This window comes from Chrysemys picta, chromosome 24 (assembly GCF_011386835.1).
Source record: "Chrysemys picta bellii isolate R12L10 chromosome 24, ASM1138683v2, whole genome shotgun sequence".
In the NCBI taxonomy this organism is placed as follows: Eukaryota; Metazoa; Chordata; order Testudines; family Emydidae; genus Chrysemys; species Chrysemys picta.
The window spans coordinates 1078409-1091603 of NC_088814.1; the positions used below are offsets into that span (position 1 = coordinate 1078409).

Sequence of the window (13195 nt, forward strand, 5' to 3'; positions counted from 1 at the left end):
AGGCTGGGGGAGGGGCCTTTAGTAGTAGGCGGGTGAGCCCGCCCACTTCCCGGTTCACCAATATCGACTCCTGCAGCATTGCCCGGTGCTAGGGATGGGCACAGCTGCGTAACTCTCCAGCCCCCCAGGCTGCTTCTGGGCCTGGCTCTGACCCCCCTCTCCCGTAGGCAGTAGCAGGGACGCTCCGGCTCTACCACCCACAGGAGGACACTGCCCCCTGCTAGCCAAGGGGCCTGTGTCCCTGCCAGCACACAGTGTCCCCAGGCAGGGAAACCCCCTTCTGCCGCTGCACAAACAAACCCGAGGCTGGGGTGTTGAACTCTGTCATTCTGCCTTTATTTGCACATTGTCATGTGTCAGTCAACAAAACAGCTGTAACAAATAAAACGCCCAGCAAAGCCAGGCCTTTGGGTCACTCAATGCATGTCTGTCCCACTGCAGCGTGGGAATGGGAGGGGTCCCGGGGTCGGCTGGTCTCAGCAGGGCTCGCCCCTCTTGCAGAGATGTAGCACCCTATAGCCTGGGCCCCAGGACGCACTCACCCGGAGCAGCCGCCCTGGTTTCTTTTTGTTTTTTATACAAACTGAGAATAAAAAAACGTTGTGTGTGTAATCAACCGGTCAGCAACAAAAATAGTAGAAAGACTCCAAAGGTCTTTACCTGATTGTAGGAGAGCAGCAAAGTGCGGGGGCGGGAGGGGGGGTGTGCACGAGCCAGTGCATTGCAGGTAGCGGCCGGGGCGCAGAACACGCCCTACGGGCCGTATTCCAGGGCTCTATAGTGTATGGGTCACCTCATGGCTTTTGCTAAGCGAGCAAACAAGCGGGAAATCTAGCTGTGAGCATTGCTAACTAGCCCCACGGAAGGCCCATGTCTCCTCCAAGGGGAAGCTGCGGTGTTTATAGGGGAGGTGGGGTTGGCAGCCCCCAAACGTGCCCCACTCCCCAGGTTTAGGGCTGAGAGGGCGTCTCCGGGCAGGCCCGTATTGCCCCAAGGGGCTGACATCCTGTCCATGGGGGCAGGAGAGATTGCACCAGCTGGTTCCAGGGGGACCAGGGTGGGGGGTTCGGCATGGCCCCTAGCTTCCGCTCGGTGCGCAGGGCAAGGGGGGTTGTTACTGCGCCAGTGCTCGGCTCAGCATGATTCCGGGAGGAAGACGTGGGCCCTGCCCGTGGGGCTCCCAGGCTAGATTCTTGGCCCCAGGCGGCCCGCGGGGCGGCGCAGGCAGGGAGGTGCAGCGGTGTGGGGGGAAGGAGCAGACGCCCAGCCAGGAGCCAGGTTCTGGCAGTTCTGGGTTGCTTGGCCCCTTTGGTCCGGCAGCGCTTGGTCCCCTCCCAGCACCGTGCAGGAGGTGCCAGCGTTTGAGGCATTAACCCCTTCCTTCCCCTGCAGCCGGCGGCTATTCGCCTTTCGCCTCCTCAGGATCTGGGGCAGGTTCTGGTCCTTCTGTGGGACCAGGGGCTTGCTGGGGCCATGGTAGTCCTGGACGGCTTTGGCTCGTTGGTGTGATACGAGCCCTTGTAGCGGTGGTGGTGGAGATACAGCAGCAGCAGCAGCCCGGCCAGGAGCAGCAGCAAGAAGGTCACAACTACTGGGAAGGAGGAAAACAGCCGTGAGTGCGTCTCCCTCCTGCAACCGCGGCCTGAGCCCTGGGCCGGGTCCCCTCTCCTGCCGCAGCCTGACGGGGGCACCCGAGACAGGCCGGGCCCTGGAGCCCAGCTCCCCACTCGCGCGGCTGGGCCAGCAACCTCCCCCGGCTCAGCTATGAGCCCAGTCCAGTGCAGCCAGAACCGAGTTCTCCCCCGAGCCTCGCACCGCCCCTGCAGGCAGCCCCTTGGCGCGAGAGCAGGTGACCTCGGCTGCCGGCAGAGAGAACCCGGCCCTGCTGCCGGCTGGTGCGAAGGCGCGGGCGCGTCACTTACAGCCAGTGATGATCCCGATCCAGCCGTCGTCGTGCACGTGGGGGAACTCTGCAAGAGACACGGGGCCGGGGGTCAGCCGGGCGGGGGAGCAGGGATAGGCTGGTACATGGTGCATGGCTCAGCCCTGCCCCCCAGCCCATGTGCCCAGCAAGGGGGTGATGGGGTCAGGACCCTGCAGCCAGGGACCTGCCCCCGGCCCTCCCGCCGCTGGCTGGGGCTGGTGACGGGCTGCCCGGCAAGAACCGCTCCCCCCAGTGCTGCAGGGCCCAGCCCTGGCGATAGGGCTGCTGCCTTCCCACTGCTCATGCATCTTGCAGCTGAGGCTGGGCGTAGAACCCAGGAGTCCTGGCTCCTCCCAACCCCCCTAACCCCCTAGACCCCCCCACACGCCTCTCCCAGAGCGGGGGCTAGAACCCAGTGCAGCTGGGCGGGGCTGGCATGAGCCCTCCCTACCTGTGCCCATGTACCAGGGGTCCATTTCGGGGGGGATGTCCATGATGCTGAGGGGCATGGAGCCGCAGTTGGACTCCACCAGCTCCCCCTTGATGCTGTAGTGCACCGGCCTGCCGTTGGGGCGGAAGATGGCTTTGAGGGGCAGGATGCTGTTGAACTTCACCCCTGACAGGCAGCCCGAGAAGCCGGGCGTGTTGTACTTCTGGATCTCGGGGTCGATCATGCCTGTCTCTGCAGGAGCACGGAGAGGAGGGGGTTAACTGGGGCCAGGGGGTTCCCCCAGTGGGAGGGGGAGCAGGCTACTCTGGCCCCGTAGGGCTGGTTAGGGGGTTTCAGCTTCCACGAGCTGGGGATGGGCGAATGGGTCCCAGCCTGTCTGGTGGCCACTGCCAGGGCCCCGAGCTGCCAAGGAGCAGGGCAGTTCCCAAGGGGGGGCAGAAGGGGCAGGGCAGTTTCCCGGGGGGGTGGAGGGGGACAGGCAGGGCCCTGGGGGGCAGAAGGGGCAGGACAGTTTCCCGGGAGGGTGGAGGGGGACAGGCAGGGCCCTGGGGGGCAGAAGGGGCAGGGCAGTTTCCCGGGGGGGTGGAGGGAGAAAGGCAGGGCCCTGGGGGGCAGAAGGGGCAGGGCAGTTTCCGGGGGGGGGGGGTGGAGGGGGACAGGCAGGGCCCTGGGGGGCAGAAGGGGCAGGGCAGTTTCCCGGGGGGTGGAGGGAGACAGGCAGGGCCCTGGGGGGCAGAAGGGGCAGAGAAGTTTCCCGGGCAGGGGTGGAGGGGGACAGGCAGGGCCCTGGGGGGCAGAAGGGGCAGGGCAGTTTCCCGGGGGGGTGGAGGGGGACAGACAGGGCCCTGGGGGGCAGAAGGGGCAGTTTCCTGGGGGCTGGTGGAGGGGGACAGGCAGTTCCCAAGGAGGGGCAGAAGGGGCAGGGCAGTTTCCCGGGGGGGTGGAGGGGGACAGGCAGGGCCCTGGGGGGCAGAAGGGGCAGGGCAGTTTCCTGGGGGCTGGTGGAGGGGGACAGGCAGTTCCCAAGGGGGGGCAGAAGGGGCAGGGCAGTTTCCCGGGGGGGTGGAGGGGGACAGGCAGGGCCCTATGGGGCAGAAGGGGTAGGGCGGTTTCCCGGGGGGGTGGAGGGGGACAGGCAGGGCCCTGGGGGGCAAAGGGGCAGGGCAGTTCCCCTGGAGGTGGGAGGGGGCAGGCAGTTTCCCGGGGCCCTGCTTACCCATCACGCGCCCCAGGTACAGGTTCTTGGGCGAGTCCAGCTTCCTGTCCACTAACAAGGAGAGCTGCTTTTCCGTGACGGGGAAATAATCCACCTGGGGTGAGAGTGAGAGCCCTGCTCAGCCCCCGCAGCCCCCAACACCCCTTCAGGGGCCAGAGCTCAGCCAGGGGCAGTTCGTTCAGCCACTGACCCGGGAGCTTCGCTGCGTCAGCTCAGCACGGCCTCGCGGGAGCCAATCCGGGTCCAGCCACTCAGCCCCGGCCAGAAAGTCTCACGTCCCTCAATCACAACAACGCTGCCTGGCACCCACCTCCCCCTGACGCCCCTGACGCCCCTGCCTCCGCGGCCCCTGGAGCAGATCCCTGCCCCCATCCGGTGGCCCCTAGAGTGGATCCCTGCAGGGCAGGCCTGGCCCCAGTCCGCGGCCCCGCCCGGAGGTACCTGGGTGTAGAGTGTGCGGTTGATGCGGGTGATGTTGATGCGATGGGGCCTCCCATCCGTCACGGGCGTGGTGGTCAGCGGGAAGACGTAGGGGCCGGTGCCCAGCTCGTAGTGCAGCTGCAGGCTCCCTGCCGAGGCAAGGCCCAGAGCGATGAGCAGGGGCCAGCCGGGAACGACCCAGAACCCAGCGCAGGGAGGAGCTGGGGGGCCGGCTCCATGGTTAGATCCTCCAGTAGGCACCGGGTGTGACGAACTGGGACTGTTCTTGCTGGGGTGTGTGAATGCTGACAGGGGAGTGTGACTAGGATGGTCTGCATCGGGGGATGGGAGCCGGCCCAAGGGAACATACCTGAGCTTGTAACATGAGAACCCAGGAGGGGGTTGGAGGTCAGATGACTCCGGGGCCCGGGAAACTGAACAAAGGCTGTGGGAGGGGTCGCTGAAGGCAGAGTGCTGGAAGCAGGCTGGAAGGAGGGTGGAGAGATGGCTGGGAGGCAGAGATGGCTCTGACCCCCCAAGGGGGGTGGGCTGGCATGCCCTGGGACCCCAAGCTGGACCTAACTGAGGGGGGCCCTGTTGTCTGTGCCTGCAAGACCTGTCTTGGACTGTATTCCTGTCATCCAAATAAACCTTCTGCTTTACTGGCTGGCTGAGAGTCATGGTGAATCGCAGGAAGCCGGGGGTGCAGGGCCCTGAGTCCCCCAATACTCCGTGACAACTGGTGGCAGCGGCGGGATCTACTGCACCCCGTGGACGGCGCTTCCTGCAGTAAGTGACTGGGGAGCAGTAAAACGAAGGGGGATTGACGGGGACCAGGCACGCTGAAGAGTGGGAGAGAGACGGTTATTACCCCTGGGAGTGTGTGACCAGCGAGAAGGACTTTTGCAGTAACAGGGTCCCCTGGGGGGATCGCAGCGAGTGGTCCCAGGGGCGGAGGAGTCTGCAGCTCGACCCTGGCAGAGAGGTGGTGACCTCGAGAAGGGCTGGCACACTAGGGGTCCCCCTGGGAACTGGGGGGAGCTGTGAGCACACAGGCCGGTGAGTGGCCAGCAGGAAGATGTATGCCAAGCGGCTTAAGAGCGACCTGGTGGAGCTGTGCAAGCAGAGGCGGCTGCGCATTGGGAGGCTCACCAAAGAACAGCTCATTGCCCAGCTGGAGGCGGAAGATCGCGCGAATGAACTGATCCCTGTGTCTCAGGGAAGCAGCCTGGCAAATGCAGCGCAGGCACCAGTGTCTGTCCCAGCTGGGAGTGGTCAGCCCGCTGCTGAGGGCTTCCCGAGACCCCTCCTTCCTATGCCTAGGGGAAGGGTGGGGAGGAGCCCAGCAAATACCGAAGGCGCCGTGACCCCCCCGGCCAGCAGGGGGTCCCCCCGGCGAAGCTCGCCGGCCAGCAGAGGATCCTCCCGGCGACGTTCGGCATCCGGGGAGCGGAATTGGCTGGAATGGGAGAAAGAGCTAAAACTGAGGGAGCTGGAGGATCGTGAACAACAGAGACAGCATGAAGAGAGACAGCGTCAGCATGAACGGGAGGAGAAAGAGAGACAAAGACAGCATGAAGAGAGACAGAGACAGGAGAATGAGAGACAGCGTCAGCATGAACTGGAACTGGCGAGACTGAGGGGCAGCGAACCCCCGGCTGCGGTGAGTGAGGGGGGACCCAGGACTGCACGGAGCTTTGATAAGTGCATCATGGCCCCATACAAGGAGGGGGAGGACATGGATGACTTCCTGGAGGCCTTTGAGACGGCCTGCGAGCTGCACCGGGTTGATCCCGCGGACAGACTCCGGGTCCTTACCCCCTTACTGGACCCCAAATCCGTGGCATTGTACCGCCAACTGGGAGAGGCAGAGAAAGGGGACTACGAACTATTCAAAAAGGCCCTGCTACGTGAGTTTGGGCTGACTCCTGAGATGTACCGGGGAAGGTTCCGGAGTCAAGATAAAACCCCTGAGATCTCATATCTGCAACTAGCCGTCCGCATGGAAAGATACGCCAGCAAGTGGGCTGGTGGGGCCCAGACGAAGGAGGACCTGATTAAACTGCTGGTACTGGAGCAACTGTATGAGCGGTGCCCATCCGACCTGAGGCTGTGGTTGGTGGACAGAAAGCCAGAGAACCCGCGACACGCCGGGCAGCTGGCTGATGAGTTTGTAAAGAGCCGGTCAGGGGGTGGCAGGGAGGAGCCCCAAAGGAACAGGCCCGCCGTGATGCAGAGAGAGAGTCACCCTGGGACCTCCCAAAGAGGGAATATGGGGAATCCCCTCCCACGGGGAATGCCCAGCGTCAGGGACAACCGACCGGCTCGAGGGGACCCACAGGACATGAGCTGCTATTACTGCGGCCGAAGAGGCCACGTTCGGGCCCAGTGCCCCAAGCTCAAGGACAGACTGAGCAGACCGAACCCGCATAGGGTTAACTTGGTAGAGGCCCAGACGGACGAGGGGCAGGCTTCTCACGCAAGAGGGGCTGGCAGCTTATCAACTGCTCAAGAGAGAGAAGGGCCCCAGGCCAGCTCCTCTAGGGGGCTGGATGCCCCAGACTCAGGGTTTTTGGTTTATACGGTGGGCGCGGGGCTGTCCCTCCGGAGAGAGTACCTTGTTCCCCTGGAGGTGGATGGGAGGAAGGTCAATGGATACTGGGATACGGGCGCAGAGGTGACGCTGGCCCGGCCCGAGGTGGTGGCCCCAGATCAGGTGGTGCCCAACTCCTACCTGACCCTGACGGGGGTGGGCGGAACACCAGTCAAAGTGCCCGTGGCAAGGGTACACCTGAAGTGGGGGGCCAAGGAGGGCCCCAAGGATGTGGGGGTACACCCGTATCTGCCCACTGAGGTATTGATGGGGGGGGACCTGGAGAACTGGCCAAGCAACCCCCAAAAGGCACTGGTTGTGACCCGCAGTCAGAGCCGGCGAGGGGCCCTGCGCCCTGGCCTTGGGGGGGGTGCCTTGCCTGAGGCGCAGGACCCTAACCTGGTGGGGAGGGAACGCCCAGGGACGCGGCTCAGGGAGGCTGCAGCTTCGGACCCAGCGGGCGAGAAAGAGCAGGTGGCCGTCCCTGTCCCAGCTGCTGAGTTCCAGGCCGAGTTACAGAGAGACCCCTCCTTGCGGAAGATAAGGGACCTGGCCGACCTCAATGCGGTACAGACCATGGAACGAGGTGGCCGGAAAAGGTTCCTGTGGGAGACGGGGTTCCTGTACCGAGAATGGGCTCCCCCAGGGAAAATGGAGTCAGGGGGGATCAGGAGGCAGCTGGTGGTACCCCAGAAGTATCGCCGCCAGCTGCTGTGCCGGGCCCATGACATTCCCCTCTCAGGGCACCAGGGAACCTGGCGTACCCAGCAGAGGCTGCTACGGAGCTTTTACTGGCCTGGGGTCTTTGTTACTGTCCGACAGTACTGCGGATCCTGTGACCCCTGTCAGAGGGGGAGGAAGGCCTGGGACAAGGGGAAAAGAGCTTTAGGACCCTTGCCCAGCATAAAGGATCCTTTCCAGAGGGTGGCCAAGGTTAAAAGGGCGGCTCTAAACCAAGAGAGCCCAAAGCACAGACCTCCAGACTGGAGCACTGGGAGAAGACCACAGCCCAGTTGGAACCCCAGAGGTATGGGGGTGGGAAAAGGGCCCAGGCCGCATAAACCTTCCCACATGCGAACTGCGAGTGCCATCAAGCACCCCCGACCTAAGGGGGGGCGTGGAACGGAAGGGGCCTGGTGTAATTCTCACCAAGGAACTGGAGGGATGCGGGGGCATCCATGGGAACGGGGGTAGGTTCGAACTTCCCCGGGTCACTGGCTAAAGTGACCCTGCTCAGTTCGGTCTCGAAGGGGGGAGAGATGTGACGAACTGGGACTGTTCTTGCTGGGGTGTGTGAATGCTGACAGGGGAGTGTGACTAGGATGGTCTGCATCGGGGGATGGGAGCCGGCCCAAGGGAACATACCTGAGCTTGTAACATGAGAACCCAGGAGGGGGTTGGAGGTCAGATGACTCCGGGGCCCGGGAAACTGAACAAAGGCTGTGGGAGGGGTCGCTGAAGGCAGAGTGCTGGAAGCAGGCTGGAAGGAGGGTGGAGAGATGGCTGGGAGGCAGAGATGGCTCTGACCCCCCAAGGGGGGTGGGCTGGCATGCCCTGGGACCCCAAGCTGGACCTAACTGAGGGGGGCCCTGTTGTCTGTGCCTGCAAGACCTGTCTTGGACTGTATTCCTGTCATCCAAATAAACCTTCTGCTTTACTGGCTGGCTGAGAGTCATGGTGAATCGCAGGAAGCCGGGGGTGCAGGGCCCTGAGTCCCCCAATACTCCGTGACACCGGGGCCTAAGGATCCCTGACAGGGACGGGGTTCAGCTCTGGGCCAAGACCCCGGGAAGGTGGGGAGGGGGCGACGCCAGCCTGAGGCCGTGGGGGCCCCTGGCTCCGGCCTGAGGCCATGGGGGACGTGGCCCTGGTGGGCAGGGTGGGGAGGGCCCCTGGCTCTGGCCTGAGGCCATGGGGGGAAGTGGCCCTGGCTCCGGCCCCTGGCGGGCAGGCTGGGGAGGGCCCCTGGCTCCGGCCTGAGGCCATGGAGGGATGTGGCCCTGGCTCCGGCCCCTGGCGGGCAGGCTGGGGAGGGCCCCTGGCTCCGGCCTGAGGTGCCTGGGCTCTCACCATCCTCGCGGATGAGCACGGCCACGTAGTCCCTGCGGAAGGAGCTGACGTAGAGCAGGACGGCGGGCGCGGTGCCGGTGCGGAAGCTGAAGCTGAGCTCCTCGCTGGTCAGGTTGTAGCCCGGCAGTGGCTGGCTCCTGATGCTGGCGAACTCGCGGGCGGCCGAGAGCTCGGCCGGCAGGATGTTGTAGCGCACGCAGGTGCCGGGCTCGAAGTAGGCGCCGATGTCTGCATAGGGGGCACAGAGGGAGTGAGACGGCCTGGCCTGAGGTGGGGGGCAACTACGTGCCTCCAAACCCCCCCTTGCACCCCAGCATCCTGCCCTGCTCCCTGAGCCTCTGGGGCCCCCCCACGCCCCCAGGGATCACACCTGACATGGGAACAGCAAAGCCTGCCCCACGCTGGACCTCTGGGGCAGTGACACAGGAGCCTCGATACAGCTCCATTCACCCCGGCCTCTGGGCAGGGAGCCCTGCCCCCGGGTGCCCCGCCCCTCACCCCGTCTCTGGCCGGGCGGCCGAGCCCCCACGTGCCACGCCCCTCACCTCGCCTCTGGCCGGGCGGCCGAGCCCCCACGTGCCACGCCCCTCACCTCGCCTCTGGCCGGGCGGCCGTGCCCCCACGTGCCACGCCCCTCACCTCGCCTCTGGCCGGGCGGCCGAGCCCCCACGTGCCACGCCCCTCACCTCGCCTCTGGCCGGGCGGCCGTGCCCCCACGTGCCACGCCCCTCACCTCGCCTCTGGCCGGGCGGCCGTGCCCCCACGTGCCACGCCCCTCACCTCGCCTCTGGCCGGGCGGCCGAGCCCCCACGTGCCACGCCCCTCACCCCGCCTCTGGCCGGGCGGCCGTGCCCCCACGTGCCACGCCCCTCACCTCGCCTCTGGCCGGGCGGCTGTGCCCCCACGTGCCACGCCCCTCACCCCGCCTCTGGCCGGGCGGCCGTGCCCCGGGCAGCGCAGCGCCACTCACCGCGGTTGCAGAAGGGCCCGTCGAAGGCGGAGAGGCTGCAGTTGCAGGTGTAGTGGCTGTAGCGCTCCACGCAGAGCCCGCTGTTCTGGCAGGGCACCCGCGGGTACTGGCAGTAGCCGGTGCAGTTCACCCGCACGCCCTCCGTCTCGTTGGCCTTGCCCTCCAGGTTCAGCGTCCGCCCGTTCATGCGCAGCGCCCGCAGGCACCCCAGGAAGGGGCGCAGCCGGTGCTCGGCCGAGCCTGGCCCGGGGGACAGAGAGCGTCAGGCCTGGCTGCCCCCACCGCGGCAAGGCCTGCACTGTCAGGCTGGGTTGGGCGGTCAACCCCGAGGGAGGATCGGCAGAGCCCCAAAGCACCGACTCCCCCGGGAAAATCGACCTTCACCCTTCACTAGCCGTGCTCGGGGCTCAGCGCCTGGGAACACCCCAGCCCTCAGGAGAGGCCCCGATTCGCACCTGATGGGGAAACTGAGGCACTGAGCAACGGAGGGATGTGCCCAACGTCACAGAGCTGGGGAGAGACCCCGGGAGTCCTGGCTCCCAAACCCCGGCTCTCACCACTAGCCAGTGCTGCACTGAGACTGAAGAAGTGCTGAGGGGAGCGTGGGCCCTGGGGCTGGCTTGTGTTTCTGTCTGTACCGTGGTAACGTTTGAACGCCGCAGCTGAGCAGTTCTCCATTGGAACGGGCAGAACCTGGGGGATTCTGGGAAAAGGGGGCCACAGGGGGATGCATGGAGCCCCTGCCAGCTGCCGAACACAGCCGCAGGGTCAGGCACCTGGCAGCTCTCTGGGGATCAAATCAAACAAAACTACAAACAGCTGAGTGCCACCCGGTTAACCCCTAGCAACCCCCTGCCCCAGGCCTGTGCTCGGCCAGGAGGTGAGGCCAGGCTCAGCCCCGCCCCACCTGGCCCCGCCCCATTGCTCACTGCCTACTGAGCGTCGCTCCTGTGCCTGTTGCTTCCAAACCAGAGGAGAGCAAGGTACTTTGGGGAGAGAAAAAGGAGACACCCAGAGCCCCTGGCAGGAGGGGGAGAAGGGGGAACCTTGCTGGGGGGGACACCCAGACAGCCCCCGCACAGGGGGGGACAATGGGAGGAGAAGGGAGGGTGGGCCCATGATAAGAGAGGAGGGTGGAAAGGGGGCACAGAATCTGGGGGGGAATGAAAGGAGGTTCATGGGGGCATGCTAGGAGTCCGGGGTGTGCAGAGCTGGGTGGATGGCACCCTGCCCCCAAGAGTAATTCTTGTCTGAAGAGCCCAGCAACTCTGGTTCCCCTCTGGCGATGCACCACTCCCCCCGGGCACCCGGGTCACTGTCTCCCCTGGGCCAGGGGCCGAGGGGGCTGGGCTGCTGCACTCCGACAGGCCTGGCACTGACTGAGGGAAGGTGCCAGAGCCCCAGGGAGAGGAGGCTGAGGGATCGGATGGGGTGAGGGGCTCTGCTGGGCGGTGGGGGAGCCCGAGGGCCCCTCTTGCAGCTGCAGGGCTCCCCCTTGCAGAAAGGGGGGCAAGGGCCTGGCACACTACGGGGGCCCTGGGCCAGGGCTGGTTACAGGTCTGAGCAGAGCACCCTTTAAAGCCAGGATACCCCACCTGTTGGCTAAGGAGCAATGCAGCCCAAGGAGGCCCTTAGCCTGGCTCTAAACCTGCTGTGCCAGCTGCAGGACTCCTGGGTTCTCTAAGGGGAGGAGCTGGAGCACCCCGTATTTCCTGTTGGGCTGGGGAGGGGCCTGAGCCAGGCGCTGGGAGCAGCCCCGGAGGCCACGGGCTCTGCCCTTCACTCACCCACGTAGAGGGGCCTGTCGAACTCCAGCCGGACGTAGCTCTGGGGTGGGGCCAGCCGCACCACCCAGGGCAGCTTGTCCACCCGCAGGCGCGCCAGCTTCACGTTGATCTCGGCCTTCACCTGGTGCCACTCGTCATCGCTGAAGGGGACGGGGGATCTCACCGTCAGGTTCTCGTCCCCGTTCCCAATGTCGTACGCGAACACCACGTCTCTGGTGGCTGGGGAAGCAGGGGAGGTCAACTCTCGGGGGCTCCCTGCCAGCAGCACCCACTCCCTGGGCCCCCCGGAGTCCCGCCCACAACCCCTGCAGTCCCAGCCCTTGCCCCTGCCGGTCACCCTCCGACGGCTCTGCCGGTGCCCCTCAATCCTGCCCCGCAGCCCCCCCACATCACCCTGCAACGGCTCTGCCGGTGCCCCTCAATCCTGCCCCCCACATCACCCTGCGACGACGACTGCCGGTGCCCCTCACTCCCGACCCGCAGCCCCCCCATCACCCTCCGACAGCTCTGCCGGTGCCCCTCAATCCTGCCCCCCCCATCACCCTGTGACGACTCTGCCGGTGCCCCTCACTCCCGACCCACAGCCCCCCCCATCACCCTGCGACAGCTCTGCTAGTGCCCCTCACTCCCGACCCGCAGCCCCCCCCACTCCAGCCAAGTTCTGGAAGATCCCGTCTGCAACTCCCCGGCCCCGCGCCCAGCCCCTACTGTTGAGCTCGATGCGGATGTAGTTCCTGCAGCCCCCGTTCTCCAGGAAGACCCCGGAGAGGGCGGTGGTTCGGAAGTAGAAGGAAATGTCCAGGCTGTGGTTGGCCAGGAAGGTGGGGAACACGAGGGAGGCGCCTTTGTTGAAGGAGACGGTGTTCCAGGTGTTCCCTGAAAGAGACCAGGGCAGAGTGAGACCCAGGCCCAGCCCCTCCCCGGCAGGACAGAGGGACCCTGCAAGGGCCCCGGCCGTGCCCCCCGCCCAGCAAGGCACTCACGGTCTCCATAGCAACGCAGCGGCCCCAGCAGGAACTGGGCCTCGGACTGGGAGCGGTTGGTGTCTCCCACCACGACCTGGGTGACGGGCAGGTGGTCCACGAAGTTCAGCATCCCCTTGTCCGTTCTCCTAGAACGGGAGCCGGGGGTGAAAGAGCCGGGGTCAGAGAGGGACAGGAGCCCCCTGCCCTCCTTCCCCACCCCCAGCTGGATGCCCCCCACTGCCTCACCCCCCACTGCCTCACTCCCCACTGCCCCACCCTACCTTGCCCCCACTCAGCTGCCCCCCACTACCGCTGCCTACTCACTCCCGTCCCTCTGGCACCCTGCGCTGCCCCATTCCAACCAACCCCACCCCGACTCTGCGCTGCCCCACTCCACCCCATCACCTCAGCCACCCCATCTCCAGGCACCTCACCACCGCCCTGCACTGCTCCCCACGTGTGCCTCAGAGCCAGCCCATGCTCCAGCCCCCCAGGGGCTCACCACTGGGCGTGGTCGGCGTCGCAGTTGCAGAAGTGCTTGGGGTCGGCGCAGTTCTTGCCCAGGCCGCAGGCGCAGCGCTGGACGCCCGGCGGAGAGCCCCCCCAGTAGTAATGGCGCTGGTTGTGGCGGCCCATCCAGAAGCTGAAGGGCGGCCCGTCTGGGGGAGGGGACAGAGCCGTGGGTGAGGCCGGGGGCGGGGGGGGCTGAGCTGGGCTAAGGGGCTGGGGGAGCGAGCCCCGTCCTGAGGGAGCATCAACCTGTGCAACCAGATGGAGAGCAACCCAGGGGGCCAGACCG

General features: G+C 65.9%; 1 protein-coding gene across 1 annotated transcript in view; it reads right to left on the reverse strand.

Moving 5' to 3' along the window:
* Positions 1-312: 312 nt before the first annotated feature.
* Positions 313-13195, reverse strand: part of CNTNAP1 (contactin associated protein 1) — a 31847-nt gene continuing 18964 nt past the window's right edge. The window contains 12 exon segments of the mRNA XM_065577823.1: positions 313-1490; positions 1493-1591; positions 1923-1970; positions 2376-2606; positions 3592-3685; positions 4033-4160; positions 8675-8902; positions 9645-9884; positions 11432-11650; positions 12140-12307; positions 12415-12542; positions 12899-13055. Coding sequence (XP_065433895.1) covers positions 1186-1490; positions 1493-1591; positions 1923-1970; positions 2376-2606; positions 3592-3685; positions 4033-4160; positions 8675-8902; positions 9645-9884; positions 11432-11650; positions 12140-12307; positions 12415-12542; positions 12899-13055 — 2045 coding nt within the window. The 3' untranslated portion in view covers positions 313-1185.